This window comes from Macaca mulatta, chromosome 2 (genome assembly GCF_049350105.2).
Source record: "Macaca mulatta isolate MMU2019108-1 chromosome 2, T2T-MMU8v2.0, whole genome shotgun sequence".
In the NCBI taxonomy this organism is placed as follows: domain Eukaryota; kingdom Metazoa; phylum Chordata; class Mammalia; order Primates; family Cercopithecidae; genus Macaca; species Macaca mulatta.
The window spans coordinates 159,998,752-160,018,949 of record NC_133407.1 but is presented as its reverse complement, the minus strand read 5'-3'; the positions used below and the strand labels follow the sequence as shown (position 1 = coordinate 160,018,949).

Sequence of the window (20,198 nt, the reverse complement as noted above, 5' to 3'; positions counted from 1 at the left end):
TACATACATACATACATACACATAAATTAGCCCAGTGTGGTGGTGCATGCCTGTAGTCCCAGCTACTTGGGAGCCTGAAGTGGGAGGATCGCTTGAGCCCAGGAGGTCGAGGCTGCAGTGAGCTGAGATTACACCACTGCACTCTAGTCTGAGCAACAGAGCGACACCTTGTCTCAAAAAAAAAGAAAAAAAAAGTTTCTATATATGGCTCACATTAAATCTCTACAGGACAGGTCTGTGGTCTTCCACTGGAGAAGAAGTTCTCAGAGGGCAGGTACCATGTCTCCCCTGCTCTGCACCAAGCCTCATGACCTGCCCTCTGGAGGTGGGCAAGTGTCAGAGCTGGCTTCAGAGAGGCTTCCAGGGGCTCAGACCACAGTTCATTTCCATCATGTAAGGCCCTGATGAAGGCATAGCTCTCATCAAGGCACTCATTCTCTTGGGGGATCCTGAATGTTTCTTGGGCCTGATCACCAAATTGAAAGTCAGATGAGGAATCTTTCTCTCTTGCAGATTTCCCTTTATAAGTAGCTCTAAGGATGCAAAGGCCAGTTCAAATAATGATGAAGCTACCACTTTCTGGGTGCTATTTGCTACTAGCTGCGCTTATCCTTATACCACACTGTGGGGCAGCCATGAACTCCAAGGCACAGAAAAGGAAGTAAGGCTTAGGAAGGTTAATTTCTCCATAGTTAGAAATTAGTAGAGCTAAAATTCAATCCAAGACCATTTGACTTTCTTTCCATTGCTCAACACTGCCTCCTAAACTTGACCACTAAAGGATTACAAAACTCCACATATGAATTACACTCTGAATTCCTGGACCTCTGCTCACTCCAAGTAAGAAGCATAGCACAGAGAGCTGGAGGGAAGGCAGGTGGGCTGCTAGTTTTCCTTTGTAAAGGGTTGGGCTAGCCTGGCACAGCCAACAACTTATCCATGGCAGAAGGGCCCAGAGTGGACTCTTTCAGGACTAGGTCTTTGGGGTGGCCCCAAATCACACATGAGCTTAAAACCGGCCTTGCTGCAGAAGCAGAATGTACATAGGACTCACACACATTTAAAGAGCTGCATCCTTTAGGCTGTTCTCTATCTCCTAGAGTTAGAAGACTGAAAGCATCTCACATTTTATGTCTTAATTTTTTTTTGATTAACTGTATTTCAATTTTAATTTGAGGGCCTGAGTCTCCCCAGATGAAAACCAAAGGGGAGGGGAGGGGTTGAGAGCCTTGGCCTGCTCTCCATCCTTTACAGCCCTCAGCCTGATTCCCTTTCCCCTGCCCTGAGTACTATGAGCTACTAAACATTTCCCCGCTTGATCGTGACATCAGATCTCACTTCCTGAATAGTGGGGACTGAAGAAAAGGTTTTCATATTATCTAGGTTTTATATGTTTCCCCTGCATTCCTAATAGACTCCAGTCCTCCCTTAATGTGGATCACAGAAAACAAGGGCTAGTCCAGGTTGTAGAGACCACCAAAGTCAAACCCTTTATCCTGCAGAAAGACAGGTGCAGAGGTTTAGAGTCATGTATCTCATTGGCACAAACTCATAACTCAGTGCTCCTTCAGTTTCCCCAGCTCTAAACAGGAACTCAGAAGAGGGAACAGGGTAATTTTTATTTGTAGGTGTCAACACAAAGTTCAGGCACTGAAAGGGGGTTCATGTAGGGGAAAGCACAGCACCAGGATGGCAGAGCTGAGGTCCATCCTGAGGCTCTGAGCAGGGGTCACTTTCCATCTGGAATGCCCCAGCCACAAGCACTCAAAGGTCATTAGAGTAAGTGAGTCACTCAGTTAAAGAATTTAAGGAAAGCATCCAAACTATGCATGCTCCGCTCTGTGAAACAGCCTGTTGGCCCTTCTGTGGTGTGGGGAAACAGGGAAAACAGGGCAAAGGGTGGCCATTGGCCCAGGCGCACCTCACCCCCTTCTGGAACCTTCCCTGACTACCTTAATTCTCCATCTAGTGTCCCCTGAAAGCCAGATTGGGAGGACAGTCTTCTGAAAGAGGAGAAATGAGTCTGAGCCTTGATTTATAAACTTCCAGGCTTAGAAAGGCCGGGAAGGGTCAAGGGAACCTTGTGTTACTTCTGATGGGCTGACAGACCCCATGTCCTTCCTCATATAAAAGGCTTTAAATATCAGCCAGGAGCCTGAACTAGAGATATTCTTTCCAGTGGAGTGGCTTCAGCATGGCAGAAGGACACACTAGTAGCAAAAAAACATTTTACTTATGGTCCAATGCTTCTCCTGGAAGTTTTAAAGTTAACAGAATTTTTTAAAGTACAGAGCAGGGAAAAAGACAAGAATATTAGGTTGGTGCAAAAGTAATGTGGCTTTTGCAATTACTTTTAACTAATATGTTAACACATTGATGTGTTTACTTCCTACATATTTTTCTGAGCTACATAATTTTTAATAATGAGCATGTATTATTTCATAATGACGCTAAAGATGATGTTAATTATGATAAACATTGTTCATTCATTCCTCAAATATTTCAGTATCTACCATGTGCCAGGAAGCTTTCTAGATGTTGGAGATAAGGCAAGAAGCAGAGAAAGTCCATCTCCTCCTAAATTTTCCATTTAGTGGTGCGGGATGAAGGAGACACTGCAGTGTGAGATGGTGATACGTCCTAAAAGAAAAACCTCGAGTGGGGTGAGAGGATGGAGAATCATAGAGCTGGGATGGTCAGGAAAGGGCCTCCAAGAAGCGGACATCTGAGCACAGACCTGAAGGATGTGAAGGGAATGTCAGGTGAAGGGCTGAGGGAAGGGCTCTTCCTTTACAGAAGGAACAGCGAGGGTGAAGGCCCTGTAGCCTTGCTCAAAGAAGGGCCAGAGGCGGGTGTGACCACAGTGTGCTGAGCAGGCGCAGAGTGATAGAAGATGGGTCTGAGAGCTAGGGAGGGGCCAGATTGGGTGGGGCTCTGTAAGACCATCCTAAGGAGTCCGATTTCAGCTACAGTGTGAGAGGAAGCCAGGGGAGGGCTCAAGCAGGAGACAGGTGATACCTAGTTTGACAAACATTGTCTCCTGGATGCCTCCCTTGTTCGCAGGGACCACATCTCTCCCATTAGATTGGAAGGTCCTGAGTTCAGGGATGGGGTGTGTTTTCTCTTGTCAGTTCCTCCATCCTTCAAGAGAGGGCTAAGGCAGGAGCTGCAGGCCTTGGGGAAACTGAGAGCTCAGCTCCCTCCTGGACTCAGGCCTCCTGGAACTCACCTTCTACTGTCAACTCCACTGTCACCTGGCGAGCACCACTGCCATTGGTGGCTTCACAGGTATACTTTCCCCTGTCCTCCTCGTGGACAGCATGAATCACTAGGCTGAAGGTCCCCCGGATGCCGCAGTCCAGCAGAAAGCGGCCCCCACTGGTGATGGGTTGCCCGTTTCTGTGCCACGTCACCTGGGGCTCTGGGTAACCCCGGACCTTCAAGAAAAAGAAGAAAGGGTAAGAGCCTGTATTTCATGAGTACTCTCTCTGTGTCAGGTATTGTTCGAGTGCTTTACATGTGTTAACTCATTTAATCCTCATAACACCCCCATTTCATCCTCATTTTACAGATAAGGAAATCAAGGTACAGAGAGTTTTGGCAATTTCCCAAGGTCTCAAAGGTAGAAGGTGGCAAAGTCAGGCATCCTGGCTCCAGAGCCCACTACACAAATGACTCTCAAGCCCAGTAGCATTTTAGAATCATCCAGGGGAGCTTAAAAAAAACACTAGTGCCCAGGCCCCACCTTAGACCGATTAGATTAGAATCCCAGGGGGCGAGGACTGAGTGTAGGGATTCTAGACCAGTGCTTCTCACGCTAACATGCTAATAAATCACTTGGTGATCCTGTTAAAATGCATATTCTGCTTCTACAGGTCCGGGCTGTGGCCTGAGATTCTGCAGTTGGGACAAGCTCACGGATGCTAATGATGTTGCTGGTCCCTGGAACTCACCTTGAGAAGCAAGGTTCAGGCCCTGCACTGCCCAGCACGGTAGCCACTGGCCACAGGTAGCGATGGAGCACTCAAAATGTGCCCAGTGAGACTGAGTTGCACTGTAAGTGTGCATTACACACTGGGTTTCAAAGACAATACAAAAAAGGTCAAAATACCTCAATAATTAAAAATATTGATTAGATGTTGAAAAGCAGTATTTTTGATATGTTGAATTAAATGTATGAGGATTCATTTCACTTGTTTCTACTTTTTAATGTGGTCACTGGAAAAGTTACAACTACACCCAGGCCTTGTGATATTCCTGTGGGGTAGTGCTGCTCTAGACCACTCACCTTTCTCTAACTGTTGTTAGCAGCTGACATTTGCTGAGAGCTAATGCTAAGTGTTCAGCACTTCTGTAAGTACTTGGCTCATCTGAGTTTCCTTTTTTTTCTTTTTTTTTTTTTTGAGATGGAGTCTTGCTCTGTTGCCCAGGCTGGAGTGCAGTGGTGCAATCATCTGAGTTTCACAGCAACCCAATCAGAGAGAAGACATCTCTCAAAAGAGGGGAAAATGCAGAGATAAATTCAAAGGAAATAATTCACTTTGAGTTTTAGAGAAAAGAAGTTCCCCAAGGGCCTTCAAACACCTGAAACTCAGTAGACTCTTCAGAATTAACGCATCTTTGGAGGAGCAGGGTTCAGAATAGCTCACTAATGCAGAGCCAAGGACCCAGAATTGAGGATTTTAGCACTGGAAAATAGAAGGCAACATAGGAGCTTCCTGAGAACAAAGTTGTTTGCATTACGAAATGGTGGTAGTAACAGTTTTTATCCATGTATCCACTTCAAGAAAAGAGAGAATGAAAATGGATGAAGCAAAACCAAAATTCACTGAATGACCCCAAGATTGCATTTACAAAGAAAGGCTTCACTGATCTGCAGCAATAATCCTCCACCCACCCCTCTGCAAGGTCACAGAGTCATGCTATATTGACGCATGTGCACACAGGCCTGGACATCCAAATACTGTCTCTTCCCTAAGCATACTAAGGGAGGAAAGAGCTATGCTAAAAAGTGTCAGTCGTTGTCTTTGGACTGTGCTCAGTTTCCTTCCCAGGTGTTCAGCCCCTAGCCCACCCTTAGACCAGATTCTCAGTAGTAACCAGGATGCAGATTGCTTCCTAAGGAAGGAAGCCTTGAATAACAGGGAAAACTCCCAAAGTGAACAATCCCTCTTTGATTATTCCATATAGTCACCCCTCAGTGCCAGTTTGTGAATCTCACAAGACTGCCTTTCAAGCTTCAGTGAAAAAGAAACAATAATAAAACTCCAAATCAATATCGTCCATCTTATTTACAATGTCTGGAAACAAAAATATATCCCTTTCCTATCAAAATCTAAACTATACTCATGACAGAGACTGAGTACTTTGGAGGAAATCCTGAGACTCTGGAGTGGATTCCCCGAAAGACATATGAACAACGCCTAAAGCCATTGCAGCCTCACCAAAACAAGTGTTCCAGACCTTAGGCTGAAGGGTTGAAGGAGACCGCATCCATCGGGATACACAGGGTCTCAGCCACTGTAATATAAAATGGTGTGTTAACAGCTGTTGTCTCTGGTTGGTTAGGATTGTGGGTGTCCTCCTCTTTTCTTTTTAGTTAACTATTAGTTTCTGAGAGTTCTGCAATAGTACACCTGGCCTTTGCAAAACAGAAAAAAGAATTGTACTTAAAATATACTTTTCTTTTATATCAGTGTGCTGTATAATGAATGTATATAGCACATTCATTAATTATTGAGGGCCTCAAGGAATTTAAATCTAGCAGTGGAAATAAAAGAACTATGCAAATAAATGTTATGCATGTTTGAAGGTGACAGAGGTCATGCACCCATATAAAATGTCATCTTGCGGCCCAAAAGGCAGAAACGTTCAAGCAGGGGAACATCAGACAACAATTACACTGTTAAAAGCATTCTTCTCATGTGAAACCCTTTCCTACAGAAGGAAGGCCCTCAGGACTCTGCACACAGTGAGTCTGCAAATCATCATTGTCTTCTCCTGCACTCCATTAGGCAGGGCTGGTCTACCGTCAGAAGATGATCACACGCAGCCTCCTATCAGCTTCAGAGAACGGGAGTGCCAAGCACCCAGGAGGAGGTAAATCATTAACTGCGCAAAAGGCATCCTGGCATTCCATTAGTAAGCACACTGGCCCCCTGCAGCAGGGCCAGCTCTGGTGGCTCACTGGGCTCTGGGGCATCAATGATTAACTGGGGACACTGCAAACGTTCCAGACCTCAGGGACACGATCCCTCTGTCTCTTTCTCTTTTCCTCTCACTTTCTACACATACCCCAAGCTTACCTCTGAAATGCCCTCTTAAAATAAATATTTAGGGATTTGAAAATATGCTGAAACTGGCATCACTTAAGAAAGCTGCAGTTCACTATGATACTTTTATAGCACATTGGACCTGAAGCAAAGGCAGGAATTTTTGTGACCTTTTCAGTTCCAAGGTCTGAATGATTTGCAACTTTAATACCTGCCCTCCCAATATGGAAAATCAATCCATGTTTACTGTCTGCCGCTACCCTGGGCTTCTGGGTGGTGAAGGAATAAGCCTGGGTTCACATCCTTGGGATGCATGACAACAGCCCTGCCCTCCCAGCTTGCCTTATCTGCTGTCATCACAGGCCTTCCACCAAGAAGTCACAGCAGGGATTTGTACAGTCAGGATCTTCATCGAGAGCACAGTAAAAACCCTTTGATCACACAGTTTTCAGAGGGCTGCCATGTATAGACTCTTACCTGACTCTTGCAGCTATGAGGGAGATGTCTTTGGTTTAGATACACAGAAGCAGAACCTCAGACAGGGCTTCAGAGACCGCTGCCTGCAAGCCCTCACCACACTCACAGCAGCTGGGGATGGGCCTAATGAAGGCGCACGGGTGGGGCACCAACAATGTCCACAACAGCTCGCAAAGCCAGTCATATTACTGGGCCCTTGCAGCCTAGAAAAGAGGCCTGGAGAATTAGATGGTTTGCCATATCACACATGGCGGCTTAAATGGCAGATTGGAGACCATAACTTTGGTTTCCAGGTCGAGTGGTTGTCTCCATGCCTCATCGCAAATTCATGTTTTTTGTGAGATAAGTTCTGTAGAACCAAAAGTATTAAAAAGCGTCTATCTCCAAGAGACCCTAAATCCCTTATAGGTTAAAGCAATAGCTGCTCCCCACTTTTGGAAAGTGTCAAATGGTTCACCAAAGTTATAATCACACCATAAGCAAGTCTTGGGCTACTCCCTTGGATTCGCAGTAGGACAGGATTGGTGCCTGCCAGGTGTGTACCTAAGACACCCCTAGGAGAGTCAGTGTGGTACAGAGAGGCTAGCATGCAAGCCAGGGCCTGGCACACTCTGGGCCTGGCTTGGTGTCCCAGCTTTCTTGGGTTGTAATTCCTTCCTTTTATTAAGGAGGGAATTGCCTTTGATATCTAAGTTTCCTTCCATCTCTGAAGTATTATGGTTTTAAATGGTGACCCACTTAGCTTCTTAGGGAAGATTCTTTCCTTTCCCCTGCATTCTCCTCTGTGTCCAACCCATAGCCTTAGTACCCTCTAATCCTTCATATGAGAAAACCAAGTAACCACAAGAAGAAATGCTCACGAACATGAATAGACAGCCCTGAGTTTTCACCACAATGAGTTTTGGAAATGGCCCCAAAGAGGGTCACTCTAAGGAGAGAATCGTATTCTTGCCACAGTAACCACATTTAATTGGAGGTTGTGTTCTCGAACAAAAGCCGGTATCAAATAAATCAAGGGCATAACCAACAACTTGTCATAAAAATAAAGATATAGTCACCATAACCCCTATAATAATTTTAAATAGTAAAACTGTGCTCCAGCTTCATAAAATGTCCTTAAAACCCTTTATGGCCTCAAAAGGCCTTTAAAAGGAATGAGGGCTCATTCTGTGCTTGCTGAAGGTTGAGGAGAAAGCTGAGCTGCAGGCAGGCAGCAGGCAGCCGCTTGGCCGCTGCATTCTACCTGCCTGTCTCACTTGAGAGGCAGTTTCCAGAACCTGGTGCTGCCTTGAGATTTACTTAATGACTAAAAGCAAAACATCTGTTGGAGCACTAAGTGTTTTGGTTTTGCTCTGATGTATATTAAGGGCTTTCAACTTATCTCCAGTTGCTTAGGACAGGCTACCATAGCCTGGGCTCAAAGCAGTGGCAGATCCTTTGTCCCCATAGCCCCTCCAAGACTCAAAGCCACATATCCATCTTCTCAAGCTTGGAGAGTAGCAGGAAGGGGGTGACTGTGCTGATTCTGCAGATCTGCTGCATGTCTTTTGCGTCTGGCAGGGCCTGGTACAGTGCACACACTACAAACCCACACAGCTGCAGGGCACAGCTGCCGTGGGCCAACTGCAGACAGGTCAGATGAGTAGGAAGAAGGAACTGAGGCTCTACCCACGTCAGGGATGGAGGAAGACCAGGAAGGAGAGAAAGCAGGATTGAGCTGAGGCCAGGGAGAAAACAGACTGCCCAGCAGGGCACTGGGGATTGGGAAGATGCACCAAGAAGATATGAGCAGTGAGCTGAAGAATCTTTAGGGCTGGGAACAACAGACCCAAGGGGCTGTCAATGAATATTTACTTGATCGTTAAGTAACTGAATGGATGCTGGGAAAGGCTGGACCTGGAGGAGGGGACATTAAGGAACTCTTCTGGATGGACACCTCCCGTAAGCTGACAAAGTCTCATTCTGCAACACTGTCTATGTATTCATGATTGCTGCCTGCCTGTAGCACATTACTCTGAACTTCTTACCCTGTTACAAGTGTTGTTCCTCCTATGACAAAAGACTAGAAGAGGACTGCTGACTAAAAACTGAAAAATAGCAGGAAATAAAACCAATGGTGCTGAGGGATTCACTGAAGAAGAATCTATCTTCTTCTGCCCCATCTGCAAGTATAAGCTCACTCAGATAATAAATGGACATGGTTGCACAAAAAAAAAAAAAAAAAAAAAAAGGGAAAACATTAACACCCCAAACAAATCAGACCACAGAAAAAGTCTATAAAACTTACCTCATGGGTATGTTATGAGGGTGAACAGTGAAGGGTGAGCCAGGGGCATGGCATGACCAAGCTTCGGAGCCTGCGTCTGTGTCAGCAACTGGCACTCAGCCCCATAAGCAGGCAGGCACTTAATTAAGGTTTTGAATAATCCCATTGCCAACAGTCAAAAGCCTTAACTGAACCCACAGAACCCATCAGGAAGAGATCATACCAGCTAAAAACAGCAATTAGTGAGAGGCTTAAACTGCTGGGCACTCCCCACCCCAAGCCCAACTTGTAAACCAGTGAGGACAGAAGTGCTTCCGTGGAAATTAAACCAGCATGCAGAGAATCGTTCCTCTGAATGGCTCAGCAAATGCCATGTGGGTCTCCAGGGACAGACGCTCAAAGTCTCTTTCTCTGTGATCAGCCACTCTCACTTCCTATGGCATGCTTTCTTATCCTATGACCCGAGACATAGGAATCCCTGCACCTCGACATCTGCAAAGCTGACGACTTGCTTCTGTCACTGAAAACACAAGGCAAGTTATAGCTCTGTAGCTGGGGGTTACAATTCAAGCCCTTGTGGACCGCTTAATCAAAGGTTGCTTTTATCTAGACCAACCTTATCAACACATGCAACTTTTTGATTCCCTTTTCAGGATATAAGCATCTAAAACCCTTTCGAGAAGCCCAACAAAGACACAGATTTTTATTTTTTATTTTTTTTCTGAGACAGGTTCTCACTCTGTTGCCCAGGCTAGAGTGCAGTGGCACAATCAGCTCATTGCAGCCTTGAACTCCTGGGCTCAGGTGATTCTCCTATCTCAACAACCTCCCAACTGGCAGGGACTACAGGCATATGCCACTATGCCCAGCTACTTTTTTGTACATTTGTAGACATGGGGTTTTTCCATGTTGCCCAGGCTGGTCTTGAACTCCTGGGCTCAAAAGATCTGCCTGCGTTGGCCTCCCAAAGTGCTAGGATTATAGGTGTGAGCCACTGTGCCCGGCCAAAGACATAGAATTTTAAGTGTAATGGGCAACCTCTCACGTTGATACTTTCCTTATTCCCTTAAATGCATTGTTTTCCCCTAAATGCATTTCATAGCAAAACAGGTCTCCTTCTGGTTTAACTCCCAGCCCTTCTGGGACAGTTGTGGGGCTTCAGCCTCTCCGGAACCTCTACACAAAACTTTGGGATTCTGGCTGTACTCTCTCTCGCCATGGGTCTCCACGGATACCGTGTCTTCAGCTGGAGGAGCAAGCCCAGGAGATCACTCTTCTGTGGCAGCTCTCCAGTTTCTGCTACCAAATTGAGATGCACTCTCAGACATATTAAGTATTAATGAGAGGCATGTGGCATTGCAGAGGTTTAACAAATTAATGCTGTGGTTTGGCATGGTTTTGATTTGCTAGGCTCTCCTGCCTGCCAGTGTAAGCAGCATTTCTCTCCTTTGGAGGAAGTGCCCCCTCCCTTTCCATCTATTATGTGTGAGACCCAGTGGGGATGCCAATTGGTAAAATGCCTCCTGGCTAAAGCACTTGGTCTCAAACAATGGGCATATGTTCCAAGCCAGTCAATGAGAGATCTTCCCTACAATTTTATCTTTGAATATTGAGAGACCAAAGCTCTTTTCACAGAGACCCAAAATTCGTAAGATATAAGACTTAGGTTATCTGCAGTCATTTTCTCCCAACCCCCATTATCCATTTTCTTGCCTCCTCCCAAAAGGCGGAAGCCATCTGCAGAATAAGAGCTGATATATACAGTGAAGAGAAGAAATGGAGACAGAGTTGACAGAGTTGTAGTAGACTCTGGACCCACTCAGGTATATGAGACAATACATCTCTTTTGCTTAACCCAGCTGGAGTTTCTGTCACCTGCAAAAAAATGTCCCACCTACTTACTTCAAGAAGGTATATGGCCTTTGGAGTCAGACAGATCTACGTGCGGATGTGGGCTGTATCAATCATCAGCTGCCCGACATTGAGCATGTTACTTATTTGGCTCTGAGTTTACGTAACTGCAAAGTGGGGATGATACCAGAATCTACTTCCATGGAGATGTATGTATGTATGTATGTATGTATGTATGAGATAGAGTTTTGCTCTTGTTGTCCAGGCTGGAGTGCAATGGCACAATCTCGGTTCATGGCAATCTCTGCCTCCCGGGTTCAAGTGACTCTCCTGCCTCAGCCTCCCGAGTAGCTGTGATTACAGGCATGCACCAGCACACCTGGCTAATTTTGTATTTTTAGTTGAGACGGGGTTTCTCCATGTTGGTCAGGCTGGTCTTGAACTCTCGACCTCAGGTGATCCACCCGCCTTGGCCTCCCAAAGTGCTAGGATTACAGGTGTGAGCCATCACGCCCAGCTGAGAAGTTTACAGTTAAATGAGATAGCACATGTACAATACCACATTAATAGATTCTAAAGGTTAGACTCTTCCTCTCTTCTTTTCTTCAAAGTCAATAATTTTTTTTTTTTTATATAATGAGGTACCCTAAACTCCATTTCACTCCCAGCTTTGTTAATGGCATGAAACTACTTCTGCCCTAAGAAATATCAGAACATATAAACTTCTGGGCTTGGTATACCTCATGTTACACAACTTGTATTCTTAGAGACAACTTCAAGGCATCACACTTTTAACTAGGTAAAAATCTAACACTTTAACTGAGAACATTCTGCTCTGGTTGAATTGGCTTATTATTTTTATTTAAAGACCGAAATCCAATTTGAAAAGTGATCCTTGTTTTTATGTATTATTAAAAAACACATTTTAAAACAAATATCCAGTCTGCAGTTCTACTGTGCCATTACTCCACTCCCAAAATACCATTTGAGCCTTGGAGACAGAGACCATCCCCTGGATTTCTGCCTCACTGACTAATGCAGCCCTGGAATTTCAAGAAGGATGGGTGAGTGTCAGGAAATAAATCTGGATAATAAATCTGAAATTTTTAGCCAGTCATGATTGGACCTGGAGAGAGGGAGAGACATACTTCACTGGCAGTAAGGATGGAGCAGAGGGCGGCTCCCCGAACAACACAGAGACTATTACCCCTCCATGAAGACTCAGACACTGACCACAGATTGTTCTGTCTTATTTTCTGACAATTTCTGTTTAAAAGCAGGGGTGGGCAAAAGTGACCTGAGGTTCTCAACACCCTGAGAACATCATGACTTGGCTTCCTTGGCTTTGTTTCAGAATTTCTGGTCTCTGCAGCCTGTCTGTGTGACCCAACACCTGCTCCACGTTGGGTCGGAATCCACCACACAAAGCATGCATTCTGCTCAGACTCTCCCAGGTGGCAGCTGTGAGGGACGGAGTGGAGCAGGTGGGGCTATGAAAGCAGGATCTTTTATGCCACCTGCATCCACATGGCCAGGAGAGCATCTCTGTGACTCTGTTGGAAAATACCTGGCACAAGTGGCAGACGCAGCCTCATGAAAATGTCCCTTTAAGCTCGAATGTCTGCCCCATGTCCCAAGCTGCCCAAAGGCATCATGATTTGCATAGAGAATCATGTCAGAGAAGGAATCAAAAGTTGTTCCTCATGCCATGTTAGTGTCTGACTGGTCGTTAGGCTAAAAAAACAGATCTTTATTAAAACATTTTTATTCTCGACCAGACGTGGTGGCTTACGCCCGTAATCCCAGCACTTTGGGAGGTCGAGGCAGGTGGATTGCCTGAGGTCAGGAATTTGAGACTAGCCTGGTCAACATGGTGAAACCTCGTCTCTACTAAAAATACAAAAAATCAGCTGGGCGTGGTGGCGGGCGCCTGTAATCCCAGCTACTCAGGAGGCTGAGGCAGGAGAATCACTTGAACCCGGGAGGCGGAGGGTTGCAGTGAGCCAAGATCACGCCATTGCACTCCAGCCTGGGCAACAAAAGCGAAACTCCGCCTCAAATAATATATATATTTTTATTCTCACCAAAACACCCATACATGGTTAAAAACGTGAATTGGTACTATAAGTCATAAGAACGCAGGCTGCCCTCCCACTCCCATTTCTACTTCCTTGAGGGCAATCACCTTCAACGCTTTTAGTCATTTCTTCTGATATTTCTTCCATTATTCCTAAACAACAGTCTTACACAACTACTAGTTTATTCTCTTTTCTTTTTTTTTTTTTTTTCTTTTTTGGAGATGGGGTCTCACTTTGTCACCTAGGCTGGAGTGCAGTGGCAGATCTTGGCTCACTGCAACCTCTTCCTCCCATGCTCAAGCGATCCTCCCACCAGAGCCTCCCAAGGAGCTGGGACCACAGACACATGCCACCATGCCTGGCTAATTTTTCATATTTTTGGTAAAGATGGGATTTCGCCATGTTGCCCAGGCTGGTCTCGAACTCCTGGGCTCAAGCGATCCGCCCATCTCGACCTCCCAGAGTTGCTGGGATTACAGGTGTGAGCCACCGCACCTGGCCTACTTTATTCTTTTTATTTTTATGCATTATCTCTGCTATGGTTTGAGTGTTTTTGTCCCCTCTAAAGTTCATGCTGAAACTTAATCATCAATGCTACAGCAATAGGAGGTGTGGCTCACGAGGGCAGAACCTTCATGAAGGGGTTAAGTGCCCTTTAGAATAGGGCTTGACGGAGGTAGTTTGCCCCTTTTTGCCCTTCTGCTTTCCACCATGGGATGACATGGCATTCATTCCCTTTGGAGGATGCAGCAACAGGTGTTCTCTTGGAAACAGAAAGACTGGTCCTCACCAAGTGGTGCATTGATCTTAGACTTCTCAGCCTCTAGGGCTGTGTGAAATAAATTCCTCTTGTTTATAAATTACTCAGTCTGTGGTATTTTGTTATAGCAGCACAAACTTTAAATGGACTAAGACAATCTCTTAAGTTCTCTATATGGAATGTGAACTTCTAGCTCTCAAATCTGCCCCCACATAAATCCATCCCTTACCCCCGCAAAATGACATTACACATTGACATGACAAAAATTGTGGTCTTCACTACATTCTAACTTTGCTCACTGCCATGCCACATAGTATATTACAAGAAATATCTTGAACTTTTTATTTTCCTGGAGTTAATAACTGCTTTACTTTGATTTCCTTAGTTTTTTAAGGACTCCAACTTCTTAAGAGAACCATAAATTCTTCTCAGTAATGGTCAAATGCCTCAGATAATTCATCAGTTGCTGTTATTGTTTTCTCCTTTAGAGATATCCCTCCTGGAACATTTTGTCATCCTCCTCTAATCTAAACCGGATGTTTTCTGGGCTTGATGCATAGTGGTCCTGGGACATTCCTTCACCATCCTCTTGGAAATTTCTCATTCTATGCCACCATTCTGGTAGAATACCATTTCAGTAGTTTCCTAAGAATGAACGGATGGAAAGTTAAAAATTTTTAGATCTGGCATTTCCAAAAGTATCCACATTCTACCTTTATACTCAACTGACATTTTGTCTGGAGATGGCATTTTAAGTGGAAACCTTTTTTTTCTTCAGAACTCTGAAGATATTGCTTCGTGGCATTTGAAGGCAATTCTGGCAACCAGTGTTGCTGTTTGAGAGCGAAAATGCCACACTGACTCCCTGATCCATCATCTGTGACCTATTATGTGTGTGAGGTTGTGTGTGTGTTTTCCTTTCAAACTCTTAGAATCTTTTCTTCATTTTGATATTCTAGAATTTCATGATGACCTGACTTGGCGTGGGTCTTTGTTCACTGTCTGTCAGACCGTTGGTAGATACTTTCATTACTGGCAATGCATGTCTTTCAGTTTTGAGGAATGTTTGTGTTTTGAGAATTCTCTAGTAGTTTTCCTTGATGTTCTCTTCATGGAACGCCCATGAACTGGACGTGAGCCCTATTAGACTGACCTACATTTCTTTTCACACTTTTCCCACCTCAGTCTTTTTATTCTCTCCAGGAGATTTCTTTGACTTTATTTTCCAACTACTATATTGAATTTATTATTTTGGCTATTATTAACTTCAAAAAACCCTTTTTCAATTTTTCAAAATTGTTTTGAATTGTCTTCTCTTCTTGCTTAATGGACATAACATCTTATCTCTGAGGTGAGAGAAACTTCTTTGAAGTTCTGTTTCCTGTAGTCTTCTGTTTCTACTTGGTTCCTTGTTCAGTTCTTTATGTCTGTTCCATAACAGAGGATTCCCTTGGACATCCGATGATCCTTTACTGATTTTTCCTGTATGTAAGTGAGGAAATACGAAGTTCCAGGTGTACAGATGGGACCTGTCAATGTGTCAGACCTCATGGTAGAGGGATTGAATATTAAACATCAACATCAATATCTGCAGATCTTCTCCCTTGAGATGATCAGTTTCCATAAAAAGGCATCTTCCTAGTTGCTGCTTTGGTGGTGTGGGGTGGAGGGTGGGTACAGCAATTAAGTCTGTCTAGCAGCATTTAGTACGCTGAGTGAGGGAAGACCAAGGTGGGGTGGGAGGGTGAGTTGGTTATTTGCCACATGCTGACTTTCACTCAGCGCCTCTCCCTTTTGAGTACAGCGCCTCGCCCTGTCTGCAGCTGTACCTCATGTCCAGGACATGAGAGCTGGTTAGCTTCGGCCTCTCCGTGGAGGAGCTTTCGGTCTCCTTGGGTGTACGGGAGGAGAGAGGCCTGGGGCATGGACTACAGGGGGGACCCGGGGCCTCACTGCTCCTTATCAGACCTTTCATCTTCCAGTTTTTCAGCTTCACTTTGCAACCTAGGCTCTGGAAGTGTCATCTTCCAATTTCTCAGCCTCTTCAGACATTTTCTGGCACAAACAGGCTTACTTTCATCATTGCTCACTCCCCTAACCACAGGCATAGTGCAACAGAAGACTGAAACCCAACTCAGCCAACCATCTATTCACATGCCATCATCTACCAGTTTGTTCACATCTCTCATTTGCTGTTGTCTCTCCTCATTCTCTCTGTCCTCATAGGTTTATAAGTTTTCATTTTCTTTCTTTAAAAACTCATCTTAAGGACACCATTATTTAAAAAAAAAGCAACAGAAAATAACAAGTATGGGCAAGGACATGGAGAAATTGGAACCCTCGCACACCGCTGGTGGAAATGTAAAATGGCAGAGTTTTTCAAAAAATTAAAGTTCAATTATCATATGATCCAGCAATTCCACTCCTGAGCATATACTTAAAATAATTGAAAGCAGGGACTTGAACAGAAATTTGTACATCCAGGCCAGGTGTGGTGGCTCACACCTGTAATCCCAGCACTTTGGGAGGCTGAGGCGGGTGGATCACCTGAGGTCAGGCATTCGAGACCAGCCTGGTCAACATGGTGAAACCCCATCTCTACTAAAAATTCAAAAATTAGCCGGGGGTGGTGGCGCACGCCTGTAATCCCAGCTACTCGGCAGGCTGAGGCAGGAGAATTGCTTGAATACAGGAGGCAGAGGTTGCAGTGAGCCAAGATTGTGCCATTGCCTCTAGCCTGGGCAACAGGGTGAGATTCCATCTCACAAAAAAAAAAAAAGAAAGAAGGAATTTGTATACCCACATTCATGACAGCATTATTCACAACATCCAGATAGTGAAAGCAACCCAAATGTGCATCAACAGATAAATGGACAAGCAAAATATGATATATGTGTATAATGGGATATTATTCAGCCTTAAAAAGGAAGGTTATGTGGTTTGGCATTACATAGGGAAAAATTTAAAAAGGAAGCAAATGCTGACATATGCTACGCTGGTGAACCTTGAAGACACTATACTAAGTAAAGTAAGACGGTGACAAAGGACAAATACTACATAATTCCACTTACGCGAGGTACTTAGAGTAGTCAAATTCATAGAGACAGAAAGTAGAATGGTGGTTGCCAGGGGCTAGAAGGAAAGGAAGTAAGAAGTTATTGTTTAATGGGTATGAACTTTTAGTTTTACAAGGCGGAAAGGTTCCAGAGATAAATGGTAGTGATGGTTGTGCAACAGTGTGAACGTACTGAGTGCCGCTGAACTGTCCACTTATAAATGATTAAAGTGGTAGATTTCATTTTATGTATATTTTACCGCAACAAAAATGTCAGTGAGACAATATATATAACTCCATTTCTGAACTCTCTGTTCTGTTTCAATTAGCTATATGTTTATCCCTTTGCTAAATGTTACACTGCCTTATAATAAATAAATCAGACCAAAGCCACCTCTCTGTTTTGAAAATTTCCGATGAGTTCTCATTGTGCTTTGAATATGACCTGGTCTGCCTATTTCTCTCCACCCTCATTCCCCCTTCTCTGGCCCATGATCACACAGGCCTTTGCTCCAGGCCGCCCAGAAGTGGCTCACAGCCTCAAGGCCCACAGCACATGCAGTCAGGGCTGTGGAAGAGGCGTGTGCTGAGGACCATGGGAGCACGGAGGAGGGTGAGGGCTGTGAGTTGTTGCTGTGAGTTGAGCAGGAAGGTAGAACCACTTCTTAATACAGCATCTGCCCCAGGGGAGCAGCAGTAGGGGTGACTTATAGGGCTGGGGCTGGTGTCTAAGGGTTTGTAGGGAAAGGGCGAACCCAGTTTGCACTAGATGCGAGATGGCTCCCAATAGCCCTGCCCACCTTAGGAGGGATCCTCAGAGACCCCAGGTTGTGAGCCAAGGCAGATTCTAGGTCATGCCAGCACATAAACAGCTCCTGCTGAACCAGAGTAGCTCTCCTCAACCACTTCCACCTGAACTATTGGCTCTTGCCAACTTAGTTCCACAGGGCACCGCCCTCTCACAGGCTATTGCTCAGGAATTTTAGGGCAATGGCCCAGGAGTTGCAGAAAAGAAAAGAAACACATAGCAACAACCCTCCAATCAGGACCCATTGTGAGCAAGCCCTGCCTGTGGTTGTTCTCTGGGTATTTGTTGGTGGCCTGCCTGGGGGCTGGGGAACACCAAAGGGGTCAGAGTCCTGGTTCAAAACACACATTTAAAGCAGAATTAGACTTCCCAGTCCATGCCACTGAAATCTCTTTTCTAAAGAAGCATCTGGAAAAATGGAGGGAAAAGCTGCCCAGTTATGTAGTAAAAAACAAAACTCAAACTTTCCTTTCCCCCTCCCACCAGCGTCCCTTTCAAGTCTGTGATCCTCAGGGAGGAAGGATTGGGAAGAAATGGTGGGGGCGGGGAACCAGCTGAGCCACCATTAGACAAAAGCAGCGGGTTGAGAAGCCGGCAGGTAGGGCTTGGTCTCAGTACAGACAACTGCTCAGACCACCCAGCTCAGAGAATTTCAGGGGCAGCGCAACCCATTCTTCTTCTGTTAAAAACAAGTGCATGAGGCTGGGTGTGGTGGCTCATGCCTGTAATTCCAGCACTTTGGGAGGCCGAGGTTGGCAGATCACCTGAGGTCAGGAGTTCGAGACCAGCCTGGCCAACATGACGAAACGAAACCCCGCCGCTACTGAAAATACAAAAATTAGCCGAGCATAGTGGCTTGCGCCTGTAATCCCAGATACTCAGGAGGCTGAGGCAGGAGAATTGCTTGAACCTGGGAGGTGGAGGTTGCAGTGAGCCGAGGTTATGCCACTGCACTCCAGCCTGGGTGACAGGGTGAGACTCTGTCTCTAAACAAAAACAAATGCGTGGCTGGTGCCGGGGCTGCCCTAAGGCCTTTGCTGCACTAAGCACATTAGCCATAGTGACCTCCAGGTCTGAGGAGTGGGGAAGAAGTAAGGATGGGTGGGTAGCAGTCCCATGGGGGTGTCAGGAAGTGACAGGGAGAAGTACTTGCTAAGGATGAATGATGCCTGTAGGTGCCTTCCGGGGAGGGGGCTGCTGAGAGAGGCCCGGTGGCTCTTGAGAAGATGACTTTATTTTGTGTTTTAAAAGGGTCAGCTTTGGGTTAGGTATTGGAAGGGTCTGCAAACTTGTTACACTCTAAAGAGTCCTCTTCAGCCTAAGAGAGCCTGGACTCCTACCATCACCACTTGGCTTCTACAGGAGCCCCTAGGATCTGGGCACGCTGACCGAACTCCTGGCCTCTCAGCAGCAGCTTCTCACAGTGATCACTTGGCTGACACTGCTGCCCAGCAGGGCTGTTGCCCTAGAAGCGGAGGGGAACCAGGACAGCCCGCAGCCCAAAAGCAGCAGGAAGGTCTGGAGAGCCCTTCGACCCCAGCTGCAGGATGCAAGCATGAGAGCAGTGCTTACTCCAAAGCCTTTTCTAAGAGCTTTACAATTGGGTCCAGGGTCCCATTTCCAAGCTTGATGTTTTTCCCTTCCTTTTGCTGGACAGGGGGAAATGAAAAAACCAATGTTTCCCTGGCCCTCAGCTGCGTCTTCTGCCCCTGGGAAGGACTGCCATCAAATACAGGTGAGGGCAGAGTCAGAATTCTCAGCACTGACTGCTCAGCTATGTTACCTGAAGGGAAGACGCATTCAATAAGGACAGCCCTGACCTGAATGACTCACCCAGACCCTCTCTAAGGCAAAGACCCCTAACCCCATGCAGGGCTCAGGCCACTGCTGCTCCTGGCCCCTGGCCACAGTGGACCTAGTTCTGTAAATACACCCAGAGATTGGGTAATGGGGACTCAGTTCTACCTCTAAGTAGGTAGTATTTGCTTGTAAGTCTGAAAAATAATACTCTAAAGCCAGGGCTAAATGCTGGTACAATCAATTTTTACTTACTTCTTTGTCGCAAAAGGAGATAATCATAGTTCTATTTCTATTTGTCTATGGGATGTGTCATACATCAGATTTTTCCTCCTAATTGTGTCCTTTTGAAACATCTTCACCATACACTGTCTGGCTGTCTGGTGAACAGGATAGGGGCCTTAGAAATGTGCACTGCTGGCAGAGCCAAGTGAGGAGCAATTCCAAAAGGCCACACCAGTGCACTCTTCGCCTCTCTGCCTGCTCCTCCAGGACCACTTGCTCTGCCTCTAGAGAGCCTCCCCAGTTACTCTGGCTGCCTCTGATCTTGCCCTGCTTTCACCTTGCAGCACCTACACTATTACCTACGGTGATCACGTGTTAAAAATGAGTGCATGCTGATCTGATCACAGTGCACACTACTTAAAATCAGGCCCATCCCAGAAAATCTGAGACAACTAATCACCATGACATCACCTTCCACATTTCTCTCTGCCCTACACCAAGCACAGGACCATATTTTCCATTAAAAAAATCAGGACACATTATCTGACGAGAGATTTACGAGCAGCCTCCAGGTGCAAGAAGGAGTTGGTGCTATAAAAGTTTCAACAT

The 20,198-nt window shown here is 45.6% G+C and overlaps 1 protein-coding gene across 9 annotated transcripts in view; it reads right to left on the bottom strand.

Annotated features, from left to right (window-relative positions):
• The window catches only part of MYLK (myosin light chain kinase), a 220,904-nt gene that overhangs the window by 136,345 nt on the left and 64,361 nt on the right, over nt 1–20,198 (bottom strand). For all 9 annotated transcript variants that reach the window (XM_001113525.5, XM_077993789.1, XM_015130014.3 and 6 more), the window contains exon 3: nt 3,230–3,437. In XM_001113525.5, coding sequence (XP_001113525.3) covers nt 3,230–3,437 — 208 coding nt within the window. The remainder of the gene's footprint in view (nt 1–3,229; nt 3,438–20,198) is intronic.